Here is a 27,564-nt window from a genome sequence, read left to right as displayed (position 1 = left end):
ATCCCACGCTCTGTCTTCCAGCTGACTGGATTTCACTTTCTCCTAAATGCTTTTTTATGCTGGTGGAAAAATAGGAAGAATTAACCCCCCCTCCCACCCCCCACCCCCGCCCAACCTCACCCCACCCCACCCCACCCCAGTTCCCCATTTCCCTTAATTATAGTAGATTCATTGATATTTTTTCTTTTGTAGCTAACAAACTGACGAACGTCCACATTTTGCTCGGCAGTCCTTAATGGAAAGATCATTTGCATTTATTTTGTTGCTTTTAGCCGAAGAGTGACAGTCTGCATTCCTCACACAGTGTCACTCAGAGCAAACGTGAGAAGGGGGAAAAAAGGAGGTTTTGAGGGTGCAGGATGGATGGGTAGTGCTTGCCAAGTATTCCTTTGCATTGCAGAGATGAAAATAAAAGCTGTGAAAGAACGGGGCACCTTACGTGTTCTTCATCTGGAATGAAGACTGTTTGGGGAGCTGTTGGAGCCTGTTCAAGCCTGCTTGAACACTGGCTCTGCCTTTATGTGCAGGGGGGCATGACATGTGTGATGCAGTCAAGGCTTGTGTGAGCAAGAGCGAAGTGTGAAAACGGAGAGAGTGTGATAAACAAGGAAGGTGGAAAAGCAAGAAAAGGGGATATGTCACTCCAATGAGCAATTCAGCTATGCAGGGAATGTAAAAGAAACTATGAAAGTGATCATCAGTGTGTATGAGTGGATCCTCCCTTGACTGAGCTGCCCTGAACTCTGTGTGTGAGGACCCTGGGGAGGGTGTTCAGACCTCTTCTTCTCTCCACACCATGCAGCGCCTTCACGGCTTTTTGATTGGTGGATGCAAGCTGTGGAGGTGTCAGATTCAGCGTTGTGTGTATGTGTGAGTGTGCACATGCATGATTTCAGGGCAGGCGTAGAGACATTTGACTCACTGAGTTGTATCTGATGAGACTTGATTGATGATTTTTTTTTTTTTTTTTTTAAATAAATAAATAAAGACCTGCAGTGTTTGCATAGAGGCTCCCTGCTGTTAGTGTTGATGTGTCGTATTATGGAATTGCCTTTTGTACAACTGACTGCATCCTGCTGCAGGGGATGTGGTGTGTGTGCATTCTTCCAAGCTGTAGAATATCTTGTGCTCCAAGGTCAGTGATAAGTATCTCTGCTATTGTTTATTCACATACACAAACACACACACACACACACACACACACACACACACACACAGCCAGGAGTGGCAAAACAGCACTACAACATGTCTTCCATTCTACACACTGCCAACACATTTCCTTTTATCCTGCCTCCACCTCACCCGTCAGCTTCGTTCGTTGCACCTCGGCTCAGCATTTTAACACTCGGGTTTCAATTCCTGCTACATTTACAACCAAGGGAACATAAGGCAAGCTTGGATGCAGCTATTGCGTCAAGGAATTTGTCTTTGATGTTAGGGATATATGTATTAAATCTTTTTCGAGGCGAGGGGATTGTGGAGCCTTGCGCTTAAAGTATGAAAATATGCCTAGCAATTTGTATCAGTGAAACAAGGATTACACGAGTGCAGACAGAAACGTATTATCTTACTTGGGATGTTTTCTTTTTCCCCATGTTGGACAACACAATGTGGAGGCACGCAAATTCCCACATATATATACAATTAAGACTCATCAGAGGTTGATTTTGTTTGGAGGCAGTCGGCATAGCATCTGCTCCCTTTGAAGGCAGCGCGCTGCAGATGGACTGGAGTAATTGCTAATGCCACACTGTCAGGCCGTCCAGGTGTTCTGGAGATCTGTTGCATCCTTTTCCATTATGGTTGAGTGATTGATTAGATTGCCTTCATTGTTACTTTGTCTTCCTCACTATTCCTGATATGATCATTTCAGTACCTCTTGTTTTGTTTTCCTCTGTGCGCTCTTTGGAGAAAACCCTCCACTGCACATTTGCCCTCAGTAAATATATCCATTTCATATTTGCAAATTTAATTAACCACAATAAATAAACAGTCTAGCTATTAGTACTGCTTAAAGAATTGGCCACTGAGGGGTATAAAAGCTGCTCGCTGGATCATCCTCCTGAAGCCTTTTCAACATGTACAGTGCATTTCCAGTTTTTGATGTCTGTGTTTGCTGAGCTTTATTTAGTCTTATTTATACACAGCATCTGCATCTTGCCAGACACGGCTAATGAACTTCGAAACTGTGTTGTTTCATTTCTACACGGAGAGATTGGTCTTCTCATCATGTCGGATCCCTTGCTAAAATTGGTGTGGCTGCGCTTGGCCTGTTATTGAGGCTCACTGAAGCATTTCAGACTGATGTTTACATAAATGTGGAGGAAAAATTGGCACTGATTTCTGAATTTTTTTTAATTTTTTTATTTCTTATTTTTTAGCTCTTGACAGGGACAATCAATCAGTTGTTTATCAATCAGCTAATTATCCAACTAATAAGCTTTAGCTGAGGCTGCAGTGGATTGCCAGAACAAGCCATGCAGCTTTTTAATCATTCCCATTCTTTTCTGTGATGTTTTCTCTTAAGTTTCAGCTTTCAGCTCCTCAGACTTGATCAGACTCTAACGATCCATCATTCTCTTCATTAAACCCCGAACCTGTCACCATTATGTGCCGGAGATTTTTTGCGCTTGTATGGCGGCAGAGTTGCGGGCTGCTAGCTGACATTAATTTACCACACCATCACCTCTTGACAGGGTAAACAATAACAAATGCCCCTGGCTATGTTGAGTGACATCATCACCCTGCACCACATCTGTGTCTTCAGAAACATCTGCTGCTCCCAAGCTTGCCAGTTCGATGCTCATACACATGTAGCCTATACATGCTCACACAAACACAGGCACAGTCCCTATTAAGGGCTTGTGCTGAGAATAGTGGTTTGTAGTCTGTATCTGGATAGATTGCCTGCCTGCCCCTGTAGCCTACACTTTGAAAGTCAATTCCCTTTAAGTTCAGGAGTCAAGCTGCTCCTTTGTGTAGCATGGTCGACTGCCTGAGCTGCCTCATTGTGTCTGCAGCACATTTCATTATCAACAACACCACACTTCCCAGGCTGATATTTCCCAAATATCAGCTGCAGATACTTCACCGTGATATAAGTTAGAGACAGTTACATATAAGCCCACAGACTGTAATGTGATTATGTGTACAAATGTGTACGTTAACAATCACCCTTTAACACACAGCTCACTTCTAAACTCACTGGTGCAGGAAATGTTTGTTTAGTTGCACCTGAGCTTCACTGGGATATAATTTGAAGCAAACACCCACACACTGTTTTAAAGATAAGCGCTAAATTATGCTGAATAATAAGTCCGCTCGCTGCTTGTATGTTGTGGTTAGACACATTTGCATTTAGTTCTCATGGACCTGTGGAAAAGAAGAGGGTGTTGTGGGAAACGGTGTGCCGTTTCATTAGTGTGCTACGATGATAAAATGAATAAAGATCCTAAATAATTTTAGAGTCGGTAGGAAGATACATTGAAGTGAGCGGTTCCCTGCTGACGTCCCTATAGTTTTTCTTCACACCAGGTCTTGGTTTCTACAACACCTTCCAGACGCTCTCCTTCTCTCTGCCCCTCACTCCATCATTTCTGCAGAGGGAGATGCTCAATTTTTCTTCTTGCCCCATCCTCCATCCATCTCATTTCCCCGCTAGCTGCACCACTCGCAGGGCTGGAGCATAAACAGAGCAACAGGGCCGCCGATAGCATCTACAGATGTGCCGCCAACAGCCCGAGATAAGAACCAGCAGCAGCATGCCCCTCTCTAGCAAACAATAGAGCTCCCACTGAAATGTGTGGTGGGAAGATGGAGAGGAAAGGGGAGGGGAGATAGGAATGTGTGGAGACTGATTGAATGCAAGTCTGAGAGTAATGCAGGGAATGAGAAAGAGACGGTGCAGAGGCAGAGCAGAGGCTGAAAAATTGGAAGGAGAGGTGGATGGTGCTGTCGGGAGGCAGAGCGAAGGAGAGAGGTGAATGTGGAGAGGTTATCCCTTCAGCTCGTATATCTGTGTGTCCATCAACGGCAGGACATGGGTGTGTTTGGCTCCTTTATCTGGATGGCCTGTTGGGTTAGCGGAGGGCGGAGGGGCCCTTCATTCCAGGGGAGAGGGGCGTCGCTCGGGGCCTGAAGGAAACAAGCAGTTGACGAAAGATGTAAGGAAGGGTCGGCAATAGCTGCTCTTTGTTGCACCTGTGTTGGATTTGATTGACATCTCCTTCATAATCCCACAGGTGACTCCTCTGACATTGGAGGCCGCTCCGTTGAGCTTCTCCCTGCATCCTCTCTTACCCCCCCCCCGATAAGGGAGCAAGGGGGGGGGGGGGTGAGGCAGAAAGAACGAAGGGGATGTATGGTCGTAGTGCCAACACATTTATCTGTGCTCTGGATAATGGGAGCAGCCGCTGCTACAGTCTCCCATGGCAACGACCTCTGTAGAAGGTTAGCTTCAAAATGGGCCAAGAATGAGCTAAACTCCCGGTGATAAAATAAGACACCTTAACATGATTAGGGGCCCTAATGCAATCAGTATTGTTTCAACTACGACTATTACCTGTAATGAAAAGGGGCTCTTTCCCCCTGGATAGTGTGGGGTGTTGGCTTGGCTGGAGGTCTGACTGCGAACAGGTGAGAATGCAGAGGAGACATGCGATACCCTGGAACAAGAGATTAAACGCTCACACGCTGACTCACAACCTGAGGATCATGCGGAACGATCGAGTTCAACACAGACGCACGGTCACGATCCCTCAGCTTTCCTCACAAACACCACGGCACAAGAAAGCAATTATCGATTGACCGAAAAATTAATCAGTCAGTCGTTTTTCACTTGTGACAGTTTGATGCTTTTCTCTGTCTTATCTGATAGTAAACACAATATCTTCGGGCTTGTTTCGTAGAACAGACAACCGAAAAAACGCTCACCTCCACCTCTGAAATTGTGTTGAGGATTTTGTAACAATTGTCTACCATTTAGATGGTTAATCTATAAATTGAGAAATTATCCCGAAGATGTATTGATAATGAAAATAACCATTACCTCGCATCCGTGAGAGCGTGGTTTACAGTGATGCCCGGAGAACTGATAAATGCCCCCTGCTGTGTGGGTGTGGTTTCCGGCTGACTGGAGACGGTTCCACAGAAACTCGCAGCTTGTTCTGGCCAACACACACTATTTGTGCGGTGTGTGATTGTTGTAGGTTTCATTAAACATGTTTAGCAGATAATAATGAGAGGTGGATAATATGACGATATATAACATGACACAGTATGAAGTTGTGTTTTCTCCTCCATTCATGGCGTGAGAGTGGTTCAAACCAGTGAGCAGGAAAAATGTTAGATTTTTGGTTTTGTGATTTCTGCACGACCGTGATGAAGCACAGTTGTTCTTTGATTTATCAGCTATTTGCTGGGTTAGTCAGTCAGTTCCACTTACGAACGAACAGCCTGTTTGTATTTGAATCAACAATCCTCGCAGTGCATTAATACATTTAACTGCGAACCATATAAACATTTGACACAGATAAACAATGTAATAAGTCGCTGATGAAAGCACAGTTGTGGAATCGAAACAAACGTTTGGCAAATGGAAGCTTGAGTCTCTTTTCATTAACGTTCCCATGGCAACTGACCCAGCCCCGTCATGTGTCCGTCTCCATCCATCACCATCCATGAGCCTCCTTGTAGTCTCTCCTCATGTCTGTTCCCGCAACAGGCAATCAGGAGCTGTCAGAGTGCCAACTGTGCCAGCAGCCTCATCCTGATGTGTCACTTCCCATCTAGACGCAATTGTTTGTGTGTGATTTCATTGTTGGCTGATTTTGAGTTTTTTTCTCTCTCTCTCTCTCCCTCTCTCTCTCACTAGAAATTCAGCAATCAAACAAGCAACTTGTCACGCTAGTAACATGCCTGACAGAGAGACTAGTTACCGATATTTGTTTAGAACAGACCTCTTACAGCTTATTGTCCTCTAAAGTGCGTGTTATATTGCCTATTTTGCCGATCGTAGTATGAAGAAATAACTTCTGTAGGGAGTGAGAAGCGTAGCAATAAGGTGGAGTTGACTTCTCCTCGCCTCAGTTGTACTCTAAACAGCAGCTGTGCCCCGGGGCCCATCCGCTGATAGTCATAAATGTTTTGAAGGGCCTTCTTTGCACAACATCTGGTCCGCACCGAGAGTGGTTTAGCAGTGAAAACATCCCTCCCCTGGCTAAGAGCTAGCTGAGATGTTAAGCCCTGCAGAGTTCTCTTAACAAACTTAAAGGTGTCTGCTGGCTGAGATTCAGTACCTTGGATACGCGTCTCCTACTCCAACAGGCCTCTGCTTGCATCGGTTCTTTTTTTTTTTTAACAACGAAATGGTGTATTATTTTACTGACTGCCTGCTGCCATCATTGTCTTGAGGTTGTCATACTGGAAATTTAACAACGGGCTGATCTGTCAGTCCGCAGCACCAGTTCTCTTCTGAGGGTTTTACAGGACTGTCTTCAGGCAGCGGCTGGTTACGAGGTCAGATTCAGCTCTCTCTGTCAGCTCCTGCACCAGAGAGCCACTTTTACAGCCCAGTAGATAAAATAAGAGCTCCTGTCTGAGGCCGACTCCTGTCGAGCGCCACCCATCCATCTTCTGTCTGTCTTTCTCGTGTGTGTGTGTGTGTGTGTGCGTGTGTGTGTGCGTGTGTGTGTACACAACAGAAGCATTTCTATGTTTGGGGAGTGTCTGTGCTTTTGAGGCTGCCATCATTCTGCACACATATCGTAGAGTTAAAAAAAACAAAAAAACAATTCCTTGTGAAGCCACAGTCTTTCCGCTGATAAACTGATTGCTCATCACATGTTTCAGTCGGGGTCATCGGAGTGAGCTGTTCTAATGTTAGCTCCGCATTAAAGTGGTGTCATTGTTGTCTGTTTATTTCAACAGACAGCTGTTTGGATTAGATTAAAACTAAACATATTTGATGAATGAAGCGGGAACTATTTTTATTCTCCAACGTCATTTGTGTCATGGCAGTCACTCACAGTCACCCCACCCTGCTGGTGAAAAAGACAGATTTGTTGTTGTGGTGATGCAGCACAGCTTGTGCATTTGATCATTTCCTCAGTGCATCAGGCTTGTCAGGCCTCATGTATGATGAAGGCCCTCAGTGACTTCTTTATTAGATTCCAGCATGGAGTCATTAATTAATCCTGTTTTCACTCTTGTCAAACTTGGGTGACATCCCACCTGCCACCCCCGACAGGATGAAGGTTGCTGAGTGACGAACGTCGGTAAACATCTTTTCCGACACTGACAGGACCTTCAACATTTCCCTCTCTTCTCTTGACTTTTTGTTGTGTGTGAAAGTTGTCCAGATTATTAGATCATTGTATCTTCCTCTATAAAGCCATACAAACTTTGTAATTAATCACTGAAGTTTTATTTTCTTTGACCACATTCCATATTCGTAAAAAAGAAAAAGGCAAAGCAAACTCCCTCTTGGCATAGGATATAAAGAATTCATGCTGTGGTTTTCATGTTACATGCACAGCCACTTTACAGCGTCACCAAAGCACCACCCCTCAAAGCAAAATTTCACAATGATCTCGGCTGCATCAGAGAGATCGAAGAACTTTTTTCAGTGCAACATAAACCCTGAAGCGGCTTTTATTAAGAGTGATAACGGGGGGTGGGTGAACAATGTTGTGCTTTTGTTGTTTGGAGGGAATGCCTCCACTCAAAGGAGTGTCTGAGTGGGTTTTGCAATGCAGTTCAATTAAAGTTTGATAACAGATAGAGCAGAAGAGAAAACCAAGCATTGTTTATTGCACATCAGTTTCAGTGGTGCTGCCTGCGCTTACACACACAGGATTGCATGCACATACACACATAGAGAGCATTAATACATGAATAATCGCACACAAACAATGCTTTACCAATGGGAGGTTTAGTTTCTTGCACTAAACCCTTCTGAACATTTTGGCCCAACAGTGCTTTTTCAGAAACCCAGGGGGAATTGGCTCACTGGCATTTTAATCTATTTTTAAAAGTAAACCCTGAAGTTGGATGTATAACACTCAAATAAGTGAAACTTATAGTTTTTTTTTTTTAAGGCTTTAATCTGGCATTAGAAATAATTCTGAAGAGAAATATCACACAAAATCCTTCCAGTCTGCACACAGGAAGCCGAAATCCCAACAGAACAAGGTGTGGGATGCCTTTAAGATATTTCTGTTTTATGAGGCAATCCAATACAACAGCCCTGGTAGCCATCATATCTCTGCAAAGCTTATAATGTTCAGCATTTGTCGACACTGTCGCGAGTGTTGGGTTAAACTCTGCGGTCATTTTTGGGGCTAAACTTTGTGGTGTTGGATTGCATTAGATTATATTGAAAGGTGTTTTTTTTTTTTTTATCCATTCCTGTTCGCTGGAATGAAGTGAACGAGCAGCTCTATTACTGTGCCAACACAATTAGAAGCTTTAGAAAGGTAGGCAGCTGTGACTGTATTGCATTGTATTAGATTGCACAAGTATGCCTAATAAACCAGTAACCCACAGTGTGTCTGTCAAGAGTTTCCCTTTGTGTTTGAGCGAGAGGATTTCTGTTTAAATTGTACATTTGAAATTGTCTCAAAGTACATAATATCAATAAGGCGTGAATACTTCACTGTTTTACTGTAAGAATGTAACCGTATGTTGGCTGATTAGCATGATTTGCTGTAATAGAGGAAGCCCTTAGAAGTATTCTCCCCTGAAGCTCTGAAACCTTCAATTAGGGAATTAATTATCACTTTCACTGCAGCTGGTCTTAAAGGGAGCACCAACAGAAAGAGGCACTGAACTGAATAAAGCAAAGCACATATTGTACTGGGGAATTTTACAGCAGGGAAATACTTTTAGACCTCGCCTCAGCACACACTTCTCAAAGCCAATACATCTAATAGACATTATTATCTCCGCTTTCTTTTTTTTTTTTGTTGAACTACTTGATTACTCTGTCACTCCCCCATTCACAGTAACGTCTCGGATGTTCATTGCCATTGATTGGATTTCTTCACACTCTGTCTAATTTACTCTTCATCCGGGGATTTGTTGGATCCATGTCCTCACCTTTTATTTATTTATTTATTTTTTTGTTTGTTCAGCAAACTTGATTTGGCCCCAAATGGTGTTTTTTTTTCATGAGATTCATAAATGCACCGACAACAGGCTTGTGATTGCTCCTGACTTTGTGTGCAAAACTGGAATAGGTCTGTTGATTAGGGAGGACTGTGTTGAATGAAAAGGTGGAGCTAGGGAGGTTGTCATTATTGTTCAGCTCTCTTTGAATGGTCATACACTAGTAAATATCAATTTGTAACAGTCAGTGCAATCTCGCAATAATTCTGACATCTGGGGGCTTTAATTTACCTCCTTTTTAGTGTAGCCACTTTCCTTAAATCTGGCTTGTGTACTTCTCTTTCAGGTATTGATTCCCCACATTTCCCAGAATGACTTTAACTATTCCAGGAGAATGGGCAGGAGCTTGCTGAATTCAGAGGGGGGAGAAGTAGTGGCAATAATAGCGTGATAAGAGCGAGAGTCCCAGTTGTGGCTGTGTTACATTCTGGTCTACTGATTTTGCTAGCAGTGTAGAAATTGGGATTGCTGTCTCTTCTGTGATATGTTTCTTCCTCCTGATGTGGAAGAGCTGTTCATAATTGCAAAATGTCAACTCTAGAGACAAGCCCCCCGATCTTTGACTCTAGGGGTCTGACACCAAAACGAACTGGGTGTAGGGCATGAACATCTGAAACAACTTCTACAGATGCTGGATCAAGAAAACAAACTGTAGTCAAACAAAAGATCTGCTCACCGCTCTGGTAGCTCCCAGCTATTCTTTTATTTAACGGAGTAACATTTAACTGATTTAGTAAATCACTAAACAACAAACTCAGCGATGCAAAATAAATCTGTAATAGCTTTTTCTTTACCGCTCTTTATGTTTTCAAGTTCAACTGCATTTCAAGTAAAAGTGGCTCATAGTTGCAACATGCATTAGTCAGTCTCCCATAATGCCTGTAGGCACGACTCGTCCAGTATAGGCATGATGTGCTGCTTTGTTTCTGTCTCATCTTTCTGAGATTATGGTCTTTTTTGCAGTTTGTAATCGATGAGTGCCGGTATGACGGTCAAATTCAATTGCTTGTGCCGCACAGTTTTAAGTGGTTATCTTGTTTAGATTTAGGAATTGTGGAAATTGTACTTTTCATCAGCTGCTGTCATAAAGATTTGAGGAGTCGAAGAAATCCCAAACATGTCACATATTGCATTGATAGTGTTCTGGGAAAATGTTCATTTCAAAATACTTGTTTTGTTTTTCCCCTAATTAGTCAAATCATTTCATGCATGATTTCTATGGTAAAAGGAAGTAAAGAATTAAAGGTTAAAATAAAAAGCTTTTTTGTTAAGAATCATTTAATGTAACCAGTTTTCATTGGTGTTTCAGTGGCTTGGAAAATATGAGTTGTGTCCGATTTTTTTTATTTATTTATTTTTTTACATTCCAAATTTCCACAGTGTAAATTGAGTTATTTCATGTTACCAGTCAAAACACACAGCGTTGTAGGCCAATGCCATATAAGGAGTCCAACTCCAGAATGTGAGCTCTGTGCCAGTTTCATGTTTTTTTCCTTAATTACTTAAACTGACACAGCTTGAAAATATGTAGCATAGAACACAGTTGTATTTTTGATCCAAGGTGAAAGGCAGCCATTTGGCAGTCAGTTACTAATTCAGCCGAATCTAGAGGGAGATTCTTAAAGCCTTCTGCATATTCCATTAAGCTGCTCATTGTTATTCTATACCTGATTTTAATTAGGAATAGTAGGAACCCAACTGTGTGATTTAAGTGTATGTGTGTGTGGATGTGCCTGTGCAGTTTCGCTCTGAGGCGGGGTAGACGGTCGTTACGCCTGTTCGTAGCTCTCTGCAGCGCAGTTCTACTCTGCTAATCTCCATCCATTGATGGACACATTCATTCATTAGCATTCATATGATTATAAGCTCTGCTGGCAAAGCCAAGCAGATGATGTAGGGTTTGGTGAATCTAACGAACCAGACTTCACAAAGGAGGAATTTGGTGTTTTATTTTTTTTTTATGAAAATGCTGCTTGGAGGCGCTCTAGTACTTTTATTCCTACAAAGACAATGCTTTTCATTAGCATAAAACTCTTTCCATGCATGTGTTTTGACCACCGAGACATTATTGCTCCACTGGACTCATTTGGCCTCATCACACTCTGGTAATAAGAGTGGGGATTGGCAGTACAGCACTTCTGTTCAATAGATGGTGCTGAGCAAGGGTGTTGAAAATGAAGCTCCAACCCAGTCGATTTAAATGGAGAATTGTGATTAATTGGAATCGATAGCTTTAGCATCGACACTCACCACTTCCCATCTATAGTGCCCTGCCTTCGCCCACACTTAATGTACTTTAACTAGTGCACGTAACTCACATGCATATTGGAGACATCATAACGTGAAGCGTCCACTTCATTATCACGTGCTGTTACCAAATGGCAGGGCTACATCTAAAGTGAGTTAGGATCCCCATCAACACTCATTCATGCACAAACACACACACACACACACAGACACCCTGAAGACACAGCAAAGTGATGAACTCAGTGTGAGATGTGATGAGGTGAGAGGAACAAAGCATTAGTCGATTGAGAGGTGGAAGAAGAGCAGAGTCAGTGCAGACGGAGTCAGAAAGTGCTCACAACAATCTGCACGCAGGTTGCGAGGGTGCAACGTTCTCTCCCCTCTCTGCAAAGGTTCAGTCTTTGTGGAGGCATAATTTCTTGTTGTGTCTGCAGATGAATTTCAGGGCGCTCTCTCTCTCTCTCTCCTGTGTCCTCTGTGGGCCAAATGTCAAGTCTCAAGCCATTACACAAGGTTGCGGGTGTAGCTCTAGCTTTTAGAGCCGGGCTGCATTAACTCAGGGCCATTGTCTTCAACCTCATCTTCTGAAATGTCATTGCTCCGTGGGCCGAAGGATTTCCCTTCCTGTGAAGAGAGCACTGTCTAAAGTTTTAGTTAAAGCCGGTCCATGCCTCTAGCTTTTCTTTATCAGATTGGTACAGTTAGGCAGTGAGCCGCAACAGCTATGCTGTTTGATCTCTGAAGTAGCTACAAGTGTTTATTGTGCCTCGTGGATACATGAAGATATGAGTGCTGAATCGTGCGGTATCTTGAGTGCCGTGTGAGCTAATGCCATTTTGTGTGTGTAAATGTAAGATTAGACAAACATCAGCTTTCCTCTATGCCTTTTATTCACTATCAGCCATCAGCCACCCCGTATTGTCCACTTTGAGAGTTAACATTTATTAATTTGTGGCACACAAACCCTTGAGTGCCAAGCAAAATAAAAAGGATACTCAGGACCACTCCTCTGAAACTCAGATACACACTAAGATGAACAGTTGTGCACTCACTATAGTAACATCAAGCCCTCTTAAAGCATTGCTTTCTTTTATGAATCAATTTTTTTGATATCATATTGATACTGAAATTAGTCATTACAAGTGGAAAGACACAAGCGCTTCTGTATTAGCTTATAATTTACAGTGTAAAAAGAACATGACATTCGTATTCAGAGGTTTCATTATTACAGTAAATATTAACACATAAAACATATTTTAATATTAATATTAAGATATTATAAATTAAATTTTCACTGAAAGCCTGTTTAAAAAAAAAAAATCCCAGAATCCCCCACCTAACTTTCGTCAGACTGATTACTCACACTACACTACAGCTGTTAATCATAAAAACAGCATTTGATTCAGTGCAGAGCTTCAGTGGCTATAATCTAAATAATTCAGCTGAGGCTTTTTCTTTTCTACCTTGCGATGATTATACAGTAGGTGATTGGCAGCCTTGATACAAAAATATCAGCACTGGCATCAGTTAAGCCCATATTAGCTTAACCATTGTGCTGAGATAGAAAGCTGCATGTGTCGGCCCGGGCCAAGAGGGGGGTCTGTAGCTGTTGGGGCCCTTATCTGAAAGTGTGGTTTACCCTGGAGCCACTCTTGGCAGGGGATTTGAAGAGCTGTCTTTAGGTGAGAGGGGGGCAGAGATGCCAAATCATCACTCCGCATGTCGTCAGCATCACTTCCTGCGTAAGAGCACAGTTACAGAAGACACCTCACGTTCATGAATAGATAAATGTAAACTGGAACCGGCCTCTTTCTTTTATCCTTAGTCTTAGTTTTTATCCATTCATTCCTCACATGCACACACACACACACACACACACACACACACACACACACACACACACACACACACAGACTACCAAGGAGACAACCACAGTCAGCCCAGAAACTCAAGAGGCCCTCCATGCTGTGTAATAACACAGCATGATATTCTTTTTTATTGTAGATGGAGCGGCCTTTTACTTTTTAAAAGCAACTCTTCCTTCTTCACTAATAAACCCAAGAATACCATTTGCAGTTTACACATTGTAAGTTCTTTTTAATTGAAGCTATTGTGTGTGATTGTCTCAAACGTGACCCGTGAGTGTTGGTTTCAGATCAATGGCTTCAAACACAGGAAATAATTATTTTGCGTTGAGATGAAAGTCGGGGTGCAGGAGCACAACAGCCTGTGGATCCAGCCTTTTTTAATTAGTGCTGTGTGTCTCCTGCTCTCCGTGGCAAATTAACATCCACCATAGAGGATAAGTGATTGTGCTACACAACTGTGTGTGGTTGGTTGTGTTTCAGGATTTGTGTGTGCAAGAGGTCGGGGGGTTGGGGGGTGGGGGGGGAGGTGGCAGATTTTGGCCTCTTCCACTCCTGAGAATCTGTCGTAAACATAAGACTAAACCAAATCTATATCTTTGAAAGTGTTTCAGGCAGTTTGAAACACTTTTTTATCTGTCTGTTTTCCCATTCTGGCGCAGTAAAAGTATGACTCACTTCCAAATGTTTTGAAAATATATATAGTTGAAAGTAGAATAAGTGAAATTGAATAAATTCAAAGCAAAGCTATTTTCTCAAAGCCAAATCAGTCAAGGTGCCTTCACTGCAGCTAATCTGCAAAGGCTGGATTTTCACAAAACCAGTCATTTTTAAATTCAGCTAATTTCAAAAAGTCTCCAATAAAGCCCACAAAAACGTCAGTATTTCCCCACAAGATTAAATAATGATGATTGAGCTGCCGTCAAAGTAATAAGAAAAAATGTAGGTATTATTTATCAAGAATTCACATAAAAAAAAAAACTAATAAATAAAAACTTATAAAACTAATCTGCTTCATCAGGACTGTGTGGGTGTGGTTTGAATAGTTTGACAGCGAAGAAAAGCATCACAAGCTGATTCAGATTCTAATCGAAATGTTGCTAAGTCTTGACGGTGGGCCCACAGGAGACGGTGGGTGCACAGGAGACAGTGGGTGCACAGGAGACGGTGGGTGCACAGGAGACGGTGGGTGCATAGGAGACACTGGGTGCACAGGAGTACAGCACTGCGCAGTTGAAGAACTAGACACAGGTCTTCTGTGGATTTAGGATTTTTTTTCTTCAGTACAGGTCAGATCATTTGTTCCACTGCTGATGTTGAGGTGATTGCTGGTTTTACATCGTTCCCTTGTCTTCATCTTTCAGGGATGCCCAGGTTTGCCAGCCAGCCAGCACCGACCACTGTGCGTCTAGGGGACAGTCAGGTGATGGCGTGTGAGGTCAACTCGGATCTGGTGCCCTTCACTCGGTGGGAGAAAGACCGTCAGCCACTGGAGCCGAGCACCAGGTTGGTCCAGCTGCCGAGCGGAGCCCTGGTGATCAGCAACGCCTCGGAGGCCGACGCTGGCCTCTACCGCTGTATGGTGGAAAACGTGGGCTCGTCCAAGTCCAGCGACGAGGCCCAGCTCCAGATACTGCCAGGTAACTCGAGGAAAATAAAGTAATGCCAGACAGCAAGTCAGATGTTGTTAGAATGTGTAGTCATAGTTTCTGTCACAGACTGATGATTTCAGATAATAACGAAAACATTTATCCTGCCTGTCCTCAGTTGTTACCTGTTTATCAAACATTTCTGTTTGTTAGAGCTTCTAGGCTGTTGTAGAACATCTTGTGTGGTAAATTGAAATCAATATATCATTCAGAGAAGATATTAGAGGTCATAAATCAGACTGCAACAAGAAGTCTTTATTTCTGGATGTGTCCACCAAGGAAATTGATAGAAATTTAGTTTGGATGCTACCAGATGTAATAGTGTAGAAATACATTCATAGTTATTTGGATTCTTTAAAGTCATCAATCAACTTGAGAATAAAGTAACTTGGTGTTTTTGGAGGGAGAGAGACTTGAGTTGAAAATGGTAAAAGAATGAAAATGATTTCATACATGTCTGTTTTAAGCTTCATGAAATTAAGATCTAAGCTAAACTCATAACAGGATGATAAGAAGATGACACTGTCGTGAATGTCGGGTCACACATGTCCTGGTTATTGCAGGATACCACTCAGGCAGTTAGTTGCAGCTGGAGTTATATTGGGTTACTTTGAACTCCTAAAGAGCCGAGACTTCAGCTGTCTCAGACATCAACATGGACATTATTCATCTGACCACTCTTGGTTTGGGTGTCAGGAGCGACTGCCCTTCAGACATGATTTCTTTTGAAGTTTTTAAGACAGACGACACTCAAATGAAGCTCCGCTTCATTCACTCACCCCAACCTTAACCTCGGCCTTAACCCTGACCTTTTTCTCTCCCATCTAAGAAACTGGAGAAGAGAGGAAGCTGGAGCTCCTGGTGCAGCCCGTGTCTGTGACCAAGGTGGTGGGCGCCAGTGTGCTGCTGCCCTGTGTGGTCGCTGGTTATCCTGCACCGCATGTCCGTTGGATGTTTGGAGACAAGCTGCTACAAGAAAGGTATGAACATGTACCTTTTTGATCTGTTTGAGGTACTACAGAAGCCTTAGATGCTGCAAATATACTTGAGGCATATTTCTCTTTTAAATCATGTAGAAACAAGTGTGTGAAAGCTTTTTCAAATCCTTCTTTCAAAATCGGCTTTACACATCAAAGTTGCCATAAGTTAGTCTAAAGCTATACACTGCTGTGTTCAGTGTTCCCTGGCTTTCACACACTCAAAGCCTTCATTGAGAAGCAACACAGACTGTAATGTACTGCTCCTTTGTACCTGGTGCCTCTGGTCTCCAAAAGCTAACCTCTTAGTCCTGGCGCCTGCTCCCTAAGGTGTTAATGCTATTCTGCCACCGTTACCCAGAGAGCCCCAGGGGGCAAGACCTGGACGTGCCAACAGAGCCACTTCAGCTGGGAGACAGGCCTGTAGGTTTTGCCAGCCGAGGGGAAGTTCACAAATTAAGAGCCAGGAGAGAGTGTCACAGCGCCTGTGCTCTCACTCCTCTGGCGCTCATTAGCTCAGGCAGAGCAGCTCAAATCCCTTGGAGAGAATTGCATTGGACATGGGAAGTTTGATTTCCACCAATTAAGAAAGCACTTTGTTTACCTAACCCCTGTGTACCGGTCCTGCAGAATAATAACTTTGCAACTTGTGGGGTGAACGGGGAGAAAAAAAAAAAAAAAGCTGAAATAGAGCTCATTCATCTAAATCCAGCCCAGAATGGGATTTCTGCCTTCAGTGAAATTAAATGTAAGGTCATCACATTGGTAACCACAAGGTTCCACTGTGGTATGAGCTAGAATATCATTACACTTTCCAACCTTTAGTTCTCAGCACAGCCCCACATCTCAAGTTAAATGTCTTTAACACCTATGGAATTGTCCGTGAGTACCTCTGACCTCCAAAGGGAGCTGACTAAAAAGGTACTTATTAATCTACCTTGTATTAATTACAAAACACTATCCAGTGTGCATACTCCCCCGCCCCCCCAAGGGTGTCTCTGCTAGTAATTAGCAAGCGTACTCTGAACAACCAGGGAGGTCTTCGCGATATTGAAGTGGACCCCCACGCTCCTGCCTTCAGAGCAGAGATGGATTGTGTGGCGAATACATTACTGAGGCCGCTCTTTTGATTTCAATACGACATTGACAATTAGAAAGAAAAGCAGTGGAACTTTCTCTTTTCTCCTTGAGAGATAGAAGAGCTACTGTCAATTAAAACTTGGCGTGGTATGCAGTGAAAGGGAGAGAGAGAGGAAGAGTAATAGGCAAAGGGTGTCTAATTGGTCTTTGGTGCACAGCACAAACAGGGCCTTCAAAGTGGCGACGGCAAAGCTGTAGACATGAGATGAAAGTTTATGAAGTTGTGTCAGAGCTACCAGTCGAAGGCAGGGTGACTCGCCGACAGTGGGGATTATCACGTTAAACTTCTGCTGCTGATGCTTCCGCTCGGTCGTGCCTCTTGTTTTCTGTCTGTCGCTCTCTCAGTCTGTGTTTCACTATAACAGATGGCCAGTTTTAACCTGAGCGACAGATGATGCGCAGGTGATTCAAAATATGTGCCACGTGAAACCATGTGTAGTAGCCCTCAAACAATACACATTCTTGGATGTCTTATCCTAATTATCCCCTGTAATTTCAGTTCATTGCGCATTAGAAAAACATGATATCACCCTAATAACATCAAGTGGAAGATGTTGGAATCATCCAGTTTATTGTCTGGCACATGGTCCATGCAGATTCTCAGAGACTCAAGCAGATGACAAAATTTTTACCTCAGAAATGCGGATGTGGAAACCATGAATTGGCCTTAATTCTTTGCTCATTGTTCTACTAGCTGACTGACTCCTCAGGGGTACAACGGGATACTTTTAAAGACACAGTGGAGTCCTTCAAAAGTCTTTTGAAAATGTACCATATGAAGGGTTTCTGTCTTAAGTCTTTGAAGAGTCTCATCGGTATGTTATTCAGAAGACAGACGCTGCTGTTTCTTTTGTATCACCTGACCATATTGCCATGTAGGTCTTAAGGGCTGCTGTAAAACTCTCTGATGTCTGTGATGACAGATGGGGACAGAGCAAAGACCTGAAATGGAAATTTAGAACAGGTGGTTGTCTAACTCTCTTGTTGAGTTAGTGTTTCAGTCCCCTAGAACTCCAATATGACGGTAACCTTACAACGCAATGTTTTTGTGCAGGTGTGATTTCACTCTTCTGCCTGACACCACCAGCAATAAATATTTATTATGAAAAACAGAATTTTCTTTCTCTCAGCTGGGAAGGGTGCCATCTTTTTCCCAGAGTTTGTGGGTGTACGGCGTGCATGTGGTGAGGGTGACGTTGCATCTCCAGGTGTGATTGATTTGGTACAATGTTCCTAACTAGAGGGTGATTATTCAAACGGCTGCAAGTTCAGTGAAATGAAATAAGACAACATTCCTCTTTCCCATTTTTTTTTTTTTTTTACAGTCGTGCACAAAAGACGCCTGTAGTTGGTTACCGTTGCAAACACTTGTGGTAAAAGAGACGACAAGAAGTAGTCTGACATGTTCATCGTTTTTGTCAGCACAGATTCTCTGCCACTGTCGCTGTAAGTCTGCGCATTAAAAAAAAATGTGGAAATACATGAATTTATTTTCTCCCAATATGACTGAGGTGGAAAATTTGGTGCATCAGTAAAAGCAAAAAGGCAGCAAAGTGCAATTGAAACAAACTAAGAAAATAAACCGTGATGTACATGAATCATGTGACTTGAAGTCCACTGAAGAGACTACAAGTAGCAGCAGATGAAAACATCAGATGTGTGTGGAGCGATGAGGAGAGGCCATACTTCCATTATGTTTTTTACATTGTTTTTCAACATTTGAGGTTCGACCGGTTCTCTGTTAATCACCTCCTCCTGTTGCACAGTTCTTCTTCTGCAGCGTTTTTTTAATCTCATCCGACTACATTTGAATGGAGACACCTAAAGACAAACAGTTATGCCACGTTTTTTTTCCCCCACATCAGTCGCAGTAAAATTTTATTGGGTTGATCTTTTCTAGTTTGATTCCAGCAATAAATCTATATATTGATGATATGAAAACCAATTACTTTTAATGCTAAAAGTTCTATATGTTTTTTGTGTCATTGTGTTGAGCTGAGGTATCTCTGCACAGTATCATGAATGAAACAGATTGATATTGCTGTACCTATTACACTATGGCTTATTCTACTACAACATGCTGTTTATGTATTCACCAGTGTCCTGATCCCAGCCTCAAATTCGTTTAGGCTGCGAGCGAGTCTATTGCCAAGGACACCAAGCTCACAATTTATTCTGATTAAGCTCAGCAACACCATAATAGAATATTAACACTTGAAGCCGCTCAGTCAACGAGTTGAAAATACATTCTTAGTTAATGCCCTGTGAATCATCGATAGCATCCCCAAGTGAGTATGCACAGAGAAACGGGCCCTTGGATTTCTCCCACATACTGGTCCTGATGACGCTCATGAAAAGGACAGTCATCTTTTGTTCTTGGGAGTATCACTCTATCACCTAATAGAATTCCCCAGCAGTCAATAAAATGGATGAATTATGCATGTCGGCCAGCAACAGGGAATTGACAGAGCATGTAAATCAACCCTCCTCCAAAGCCTTCAAGCCATCCGTCTCCTCTGCTCCTTGTCTTCTCGCCTTCATTTAAATATGATTGTGTATATTGCATTTACTTGTGTATGAAGGGAGAAGCATGGTCTGGGAAATTTGTTTGCAATTGGACTATTATTGTACTGCAGTGTAACCCTCTCTCACATATGTCTTGGATACACACACACACACACACACACACACACACACACACACACACACACATACACCAGCTTATTCACTTTGTGGGCGAAAGAGGGGAAAATGAATTCACACATTTACACACATGTACTGTATATAAATGCATAGGCAGACTTCATGGGAAGACTTCATTTCAGTGAGCCACCATGGGAGCCCAAGGAAACACGATGGAAATTAAAAATGGCTTTTTACCCTGTTGTCCATTCCATAGTATATGACCGAGGGTTTAAATGAAACTGCTAGTTTTACCTCAGAAAACTGAATATCATCAGACCTAATGCTGAATAAAAAACGCAAAACAACAAAACCAGCACAGTGTTTTAAAATCCCACCCTCTCCTTTTTTCTTCCCAGCTTGATATTCCTTCAGTGTACACTCTTTAATGATCAGTCTTGGTGATTATGTCCTAATGTCCAATTAAAAAAAGAAGATGCATAGATAAAAGAAGAGTAATGATCTTTGCTGTTAGTATGAAGTTGTAAGCGTTATGATTTCATCCCTAGTTGATTTGGCAATACCTTTTGGTTACTGCTACTACTAATGCAGGTCCCAGAGCTGTGTTTGCAATGACACATCTATCAACCGCTGGCGACAGCAGGCACTTCCAGTTATAAGTTGTATCAAAAATGGGGTTAGATGTCATGAAATTCTTTTATTTAATGTCATATATCGCCGTGATTCATTGTTTAATTGCCGATTCACAACAGAAATTTTGCAGTAGGAACTGAAACAACCAGCACTTAATATATAATGGTTTGAAGATTTCTATAGCTCTGACGATGCTGCGTGCACTCACAGAATAACTGATCCTACTTATCTTGAAAATGCAGCATGGCTGTGCAAATGCCATTTAAATTTTCATCGAAGCTAGCAGTCCCTCAGATGCAGTCTTCCATAATTGTTTTGTGTGAAGTCATAAAGTGACACTCAGAACTTTAACCTACTTAATTTCCTACATCCTTTTGAGTGCAATTACATCGTTTACACCCACAGCCCACAACCCACCAACTGATGTCATTGATTTTTTTTTAATTCCCAGTTTCTGTTTTCAGACCAATTTTAAGACGTTCTGTATCACCCGGCTTTTTGCATGTTGCTTTTAAACATCTCAGCACTGAACAGCCACTGCAATAAAAAACTGAGTAGTGCAACTTAACCTTTCAGCCTCTCAGAGAAGCCTGTCAGAAATAAAAACCTATAAGTGTTAATGGCCTATGATTTTCACTTGCTCCTTTCTTCAGAGTAACTATTAATGAGGTTAACGGCAAATGGTCCGCCTCGTGCTGAACTCTGACTCATCCTGCAGCGGCAAATGATGGAGTTCTTAGCTGGAGTTTCAGATGTCATCAGAAAGCATCGATTCAGACGACGAAAACCACAGAACGCAATTGCTTCTGCCAAGCTTAGTTTTAAGGAGGGAGAAGAGAGAGAGAGAGAGAGAGAGAGAGAGAATCATAGTTTGTGTCATTTAAGTGGCAGAATGTGAGTATGGTGGTAAACTCCCTGGCACCTGTCCAATCTAGTGCAGTCTAGTGCTACAGCTCTGCCTCGCTATTATAATGTTCAGTTTTTGTTTAAACTTTCAGAAAAGGCGTCATTTCAACTGTGCCCCCACCCACCCACCCATCCACCCACCCCCCAGTACATAATCGCTGCTACCTACAACAAAGAGTTAAGATCCGTGTGACTACGAGCAGAAACTTCAACTGTTCTGCTGCATATTTAGCTCATTCAGAGAGGTTGGCACGTACACCAGATATCCAGCACATTCTTTCTGATACATAGGAGGCCAGTGAGGTTAGATTTCTGCTTAGGAACTCAAATTTCTTCAACACTGGTAAAATGATAGATGGCAGCAGCAGTGGGTTAAGGTAATGGAGTAGTTTTGCTGGCATGTGTTTTCGAGAAAACAAGACAAGCAACATGGTTTTCTGGCAGTGGAGCATGAGAAAGTCTCCTTTTATGGATAGTCCCTCAGTCTCCAGCAGATCTCACTGGCTCTCCTCAAAGCATGTTTCCTGTCATATCGTCTATTTTTATTTATTTTTTAGAAAATAGGAAAGTAGGAATTGGGGATAAGAGGAATATATTGGCTAGTGGCCATTGTTAATCTGCTGTCAGCTGCAGTTTTTGTTTGTTCTAAAAAACTAAGTACCAAGAAATTCTACTTATTGTATTTAAAACTTTGCAGCATCATGAGTTGAAATAGAACTGATAATATGGGGCTTTATTCACTAAGCTGATCCTGGACCTGCACATTGTCCCTCACAGCAAACAAATCACCTACAACGTTTTGCTGTGGCTCTTCACCAGACATTATGTCCTATTTAAAGGTTTTATAATTCGGTGGAGTACTGCGGTTCTGTAGATGTGACACAACATGGGGCGTACTGGGTTAATGTGGCTTCAGGCGACCCAGAGGGCCCACCAGAGCCGTCTTATATAAAGTATCTTATGTAAGGTATGTGCTGCTCGCTTTATTGTAATATGCACTAATCAAACGATCGGTTTATTCTCGGGGGAAAAAAGCATATAAAGTCAGGTATGCAAGAGTTGTTTTTGTTCCCGGGTCTTGCAGCTCTCCATTATGAGCCAGAGGAAAATAAAAATGTTTTCATGGCTGAGTCACTTAAGAAGCCCCAGCCTATGTTGTTGGCACCAGGCTGTTTCTCACATTAATCTATATTTGTTTACTTATTTCTTTATTTCCTGGCTTCTTTCTTCTCTCCTTTGTCTCGCACATTTGTTTCCCCTTATACCTCAGCAGCTCATATCTGAACAGGGGTAGGTAAAGAAAAAAAAAAAAGAAAAGTTGTGTTTTGGAAGCGGGACAAATCATTCCAATCCGCCGTCTGCCCTCTGTGGCTCTAAAATGAAATCCCAGTACTCTCTGCACACCTTGAACACGATTCAAATTCATGGAACTGCTGTGATTATGTTCTGGTCAAAAGGGGGAAGTTCAATTTGCGTTCACCACAACACCTGGAACAGCGCAGTAGTTAGCATTCATGGTGCATGGCGGCGCGGGGAGAGATGGGTTTAGATGGTGGACAGGTTGGTAGATACAGAAAGAGGGGAGGGAAAAAAAGGAGGGGGGGGGTGCGAGGGTGGAGAAATAAATATTGTCTGAACAAAGAAAAATAAGAGGAAAGAGAGGCCAAGAAAAGTTTAGATGTTGGCACTCCATCCATTAATAATGAATGCCCTCTTTTTTTTCGTTGTTGTGACAGTTGTGATTCCACCTGCCTCCCCCTTGTGCCGCAGCTAGCACGACCCGTGCGCCAACCACTGTCACAGCACAACTGATTGCTCTGTGACAGCGTGTTGCACAGCCCACAGTTCTTCAGTTCTCCAGTGATATGCAGCGTCCCTTCGCCCAGGTGTACTGACCTTGCCACCCGTCTGTGTTACGGAAGGCTGAGTCACCACTCACACATACCAAATGTGCGCACCCCCCCCCCCCCCCCCCCCCCAAAAAAAAAAAAGTCTCTGTGGCTGCCACTGCCTTCAAAGCTGAGTGGCAGAGCAGGGGACAAATTATGTCCGAGACCTCTGCATGTTGACAGGACATTGTCGACACCTTTTCTGGACGAGCTTTGCACTAGAGAGGAGCTGAAGGAGGATGTTGCTGTTCTGAACAACATTTTGAAACTGATAAATGATGTTTTCAGGTGTTATGAGAAAATATCTAGACCAGAAATTCAATATAACCTTATATGTCATATTTGCAGCGACAGACAATACGGAGATTGGCGCCCTTTGGAAGTGGAATCAGTAAAAACATTGACCCTGGAGCTGTTTATAAAGAGCAAGGCCAATTAGCACCGTTGCACCTGGTCTGCGTGACTCTGTAATCTTCCAGTCGCTTGTGCTGTATGTGTGTATGCATGTGTGCCTCTGCTGTTTCGTAACAAGATGAAAAGTGACGGTTAAAGTAGGGAGCTAATTTAACAGCTCTTTGTAGGTGAAGACACATAATGCACTTTTAATTAGCAGCATCTCCCACTAAGGGCCTGCAGCATCCTGTACAGGATGTCATATTCTTACAGCAGGCACCTCGTCTTAATTTAAATGACCACAAGTGGAGAGAGTCCCCTCACTAAAGCGCAAGGTGTCTTCGAACCAATTTACTTTGTCTCCCTCCCTCATGGTCTATAAACAGTAACACAGTCCTTCTTCAACAGAGCACTTAAGCTTCTGCACTCAGAGCTAAGATTGACTTGCTGTGGACAGAAAGTGAAATTGCCTGATGGTTTGATATGTGCTGTAAGTTCCTATTTCCAGTACAAGAGGAAGCTGTCAGTGCCCTTTAAGATGCATGCGGCGCTAAAGGCCAAAGAATCTGAATAGTTGTCCTGGTGAGACTCACTGCAGGAGGAAGCCTCCTGCCAGTGTCAGCCATACTGTCTAATGTACACAGGGAGTAATCAATGTACAGCAAGATCTTTGGCATTTTCAGTGCTTCTGTGTTATGTTCTGCAGTTTCAGAATCAAAAGAAAAAGACTCTGCAGCCTTCTTTATGCTACCCTTCTTTTTTCACCCAGGAATCCTCTGTGTGATTCTTTATTACGCATATGCGTGATTCTTTGTCAGAAAGGACCCAGTGTTCTGTTAAATACACTGACTGATATTGAGACCGGGGGTTAAATTGTGTTACAGTCTGAATGGGTTAATATGACTCTTAATCTGACTTCATAACACCGCCCCTGGCCTGCATTTAACAACAGGTGTCACACTGCTCAGGTTTGTTAAAAATGGTTTTGGCACTGGTTCACTATAATTACAGGTTTTTACCGTTATTAGTGCAGAATTGATATAGTATTACTACAGCATAGAAATTGGTGGCAACGTTGCACCATCTCCAACAAATGCTCTTAATCTAGATAATCATAATCATTAAAATTTATGAAGCTTATAATAGAAGTGCAGTTAGAAAGATGGGTCATGAGTTTACAATGACAACCGTGCATTAGCCTGTCAAAGCAGCCTGGTAAATTATTGTACACCAAACTCAGCTTTTTGTGAGAGATTTTTTTAATAGCGACAGTTCCAGCCCATTACCATTGGTGTAAAAGAGTATCCCTATAAAAAAGCACATCTGTAACTGCATTTAAGCTGTCCATTTTCCAATTTTCCATTTTCAGGCACTAAAGTCCTGATCTGTTACAGGACAGGGAGTCTAGGTAACCTAAAACTGCAACTGTTGTAACTGTGAAATGGTTATAGCTGGCGCTCAAGTTAATAGTCTAGTTTATCCTTACAGCATGAGTGAAACAGTGATGTCATTTTGGTGACAGCAGGTCGAGTGCCACTCGAACGCTCCACTCCAGCACAGACAGACAGACAGACAGACAGGCAGATGGTCTCAAAGGCCAGCGCTGCCAAAACCCAGAGCTAGTGAGGGAGAGAGAGAGAGAGAAAGCAGCTCATGTGGAAGCTCTAGCTAGTCAGCAGTTTGTTTAAAACTAAATCAGCCTGCAGCACAGGGTTGTTTTCCTCAGTGCACTCTATACCTCGGCATGTATCCTCACTCCTCTGTGCAGAAACCATTATGCACTGATCTTGCTTTCCTCAGCTGCATCTCGCTTTGCCGCGGCCCTCTTTGGATTTTGATCCTCTCCAGCCGACCCGCTGCTCCTACTTTTCTCCCCGCCTCTCAGTTTCTCTTTGTGAATGCAGAGTTCTCTCTTTAAGCTATTGATTTCTGTTTTCTTTCCTCTCAGCCTCATGGTACTCCAAATGCTCCACTGGCTGTTGAATCAAGCCAGAGCTTGGCCACAGACTGCTTCCCCCTGGGCCTACTGGGAAAATCAAAGTTGGGACTGTTTAAATGGTGGAGGGTCACTGGTTCAGAGAGAGGCTGTCCAAATAGATATGTGGTGACCAAGATGGGGTGAGAATGCTGTAGATTGATAAATATTTATGATCGCTCCGTCTGAAATACTTGCTGAAAAGCATGACCTGGTTGTCCTATCTTCTGCCACTCTGTGTTGCAGTGTCTAAATTATTGTGCATTTTACACAAGTTAAAGCACAACACCTGAGTGAATAGTACTTATGAGAAAAGGAAAACACTGTGTGAAAACCGGTTGTCGGTGCTTATGATAAAGGAGATGTAGCTTTGGGTATCGCTCCTGACGATGCTGGATGACGAGAAACAGAAGTTCTTGATGTCAGAATCGCTCCTGCTTGATGTTAGATCGCTGTATTGTTATTCTTTAGCTGCATGTCACTGCAGTTAATTAAGAGCTGATGAAAGAAAATGAAAACATTTGTTGAGTCAACGTAACAACTGCGGTAATGACACTGTACACGATACGCGTCCCAGCTGCAGCTTGAATAAGACCAGCACTCTCATGTATAATCAAAGCTGATTCGTACTGAATAAAACATTGGCATCTGTCCATATGTACATGTAACTTACACAATGATTAATGTTTTTTGTTATTTAAAAAAGCATTGACTCTCCAAATCCAGACTGTTTATGAATCATGACTGTGAGAAGAATTGCAAATGGCATTCTTTTCAGGGCAGCTGACTTGGCTTTTAGTACGTTTTATTTATTCAGAGAGTTGGTAAGAGGTGACAGAGCAAAGACGAGATGTGGAGTCAACCTCAGGTCAGTAGGGGAACGTGAACCTTTAGCATGCAGTCATCTGAAGAAGCGGGAGGGGAGTGTGCTTCATGGAAATGGGCTATAATGACATTTTACATATTTAACAAGCCTGGTTGAAAAATTGAGGCTTAAGTTCAGTTTTATCGAGATGCTGCTACAGGGCCAACAGCCTGAGGGCTCCTGCATGTGATGTTGACAATATTACATGTAGCAAAAGCCCCAAATAAAAGGTAATTAGTACTGCTGATAAAAAAGAAACCAGAGGGAAAGATTTGTTCATAGTCAAATCTAACTAATTTTCTCTTCTACTTTTCCCACCACTTGTTTCTTTTCTGAATGCAGCGAGGGTCGAGTGGAGGTTGTGGGAGGAGGCAGTCTCCAGATCTCCAATCTCACAGAGGAGGATGCCGGCGTCTACACCTGCATGGCGGACAATTCTAACGCCACCATTGAAGCTCAGGCCCAACTCACAGTACAAGGTACCCTCATCAACCCACATCGCCTGCTTTCTTTTGTAGGACCAGAGGTACAAACTAGGCTATGTTGTTTTGTGAGCAGTTTACAGGGGCAAAAAATCATGACAGTGCCAGCAGTTCAAAAACTATGTGTGTGTGTGTGTGTGTGTGTGTGTATAAATAAATACTCTCAGACCATCCTTCTCTCACTTAAAGCAGGTTATGTTTGGCATTTAGCTTACTGAATGCCCTGAGGGCCGACATCCCGGACCTGAAAAAGAGCAAGTGACAATTTAGTTTGAAATTAAATGAGCGAGGTGAATTTTCTTACATGGAGATTATGTTTTGAAACTCACTGTGGCTGTGATAACAGGCAGCCATATTGAGATGTGCTGCACACCATGAAAAGGGAACATACAAGCTGTGTTCTTGGTGAGCAGTGTATTCAGCACTTACGCAGCACATGGAGCATCTGTTTATATCTGCTGTTTCGCATAACTCAACCCCACACAGGAAGAACAAAAAGATTTAAGATTCACGTATCCCTGGCACGACAAAAATATAGACAAACACTAGAATTAGAAGATGCTGAAAGAGTAGCTGGCAGTAGTTACCAGACGACATATTGAGGACGCACATGATAGCACACCAGTGTGACACAGACAGTATAGTGTGTTTCCCTAGTTGCGTGTCCAAATTCATTTAATCAGACTAATCGCGCTTGTTTTTCAATATTAAGTGAATATTAGTCACAATATGTTT

General features: G+C 42.7%; 1 protein-coding gene across 15 annotated transcripts in view; it reads left to right on the top strand.

Moving 5' to 3' along the window:
• neo1a (neogenin 1a) overlaps window positions 1-27,564 on the top strand; it is a 155,466-nt gene that overhangs the window by 66,867 nt on the left and 61,035 nt on the right. For all 15 annotated transcript variants that reach the window (XM_056366464.1, XM_056366621.1, XM_056366539.1 and 12 more), the window contains exons 3-5: window positions 14,642-14,917; window positions 15,756-15,906; window positions 26,690-26,826. In XM_056366464.1, the coding sequence (XP_056222439.1) occupies window positions 14,642-14,917; window positions 15,756-15,906; window positions 26,690-26,826 (564 nt within the window). The remainder of the gene's footprint in view (window positions 1-14,641; window positions 14,918-15,755; window positions 15,907-26,689; window positions 26,827-27,564) is intronic.

Source organism: Seriola aureovittata, chromosome 1 (assembly GCF_021018895.1).
Source record: "Seriola aureovittata isolate HTS-2021-v1 ecotype China chromosome 1, ASM2101889v1, whole genome shotgun sequence".
NCBI classification, from domain to species: Eukaryota; Metazoa; Chordata; class Actinopteri; order Carangiformes; family Carangidae; genus Seriola; species Seriola aureovittata.
Note: the sequence above shows the minus strand (reverse complement) of the source record. Positions and strands in the feature narration are given on the sequence as shown.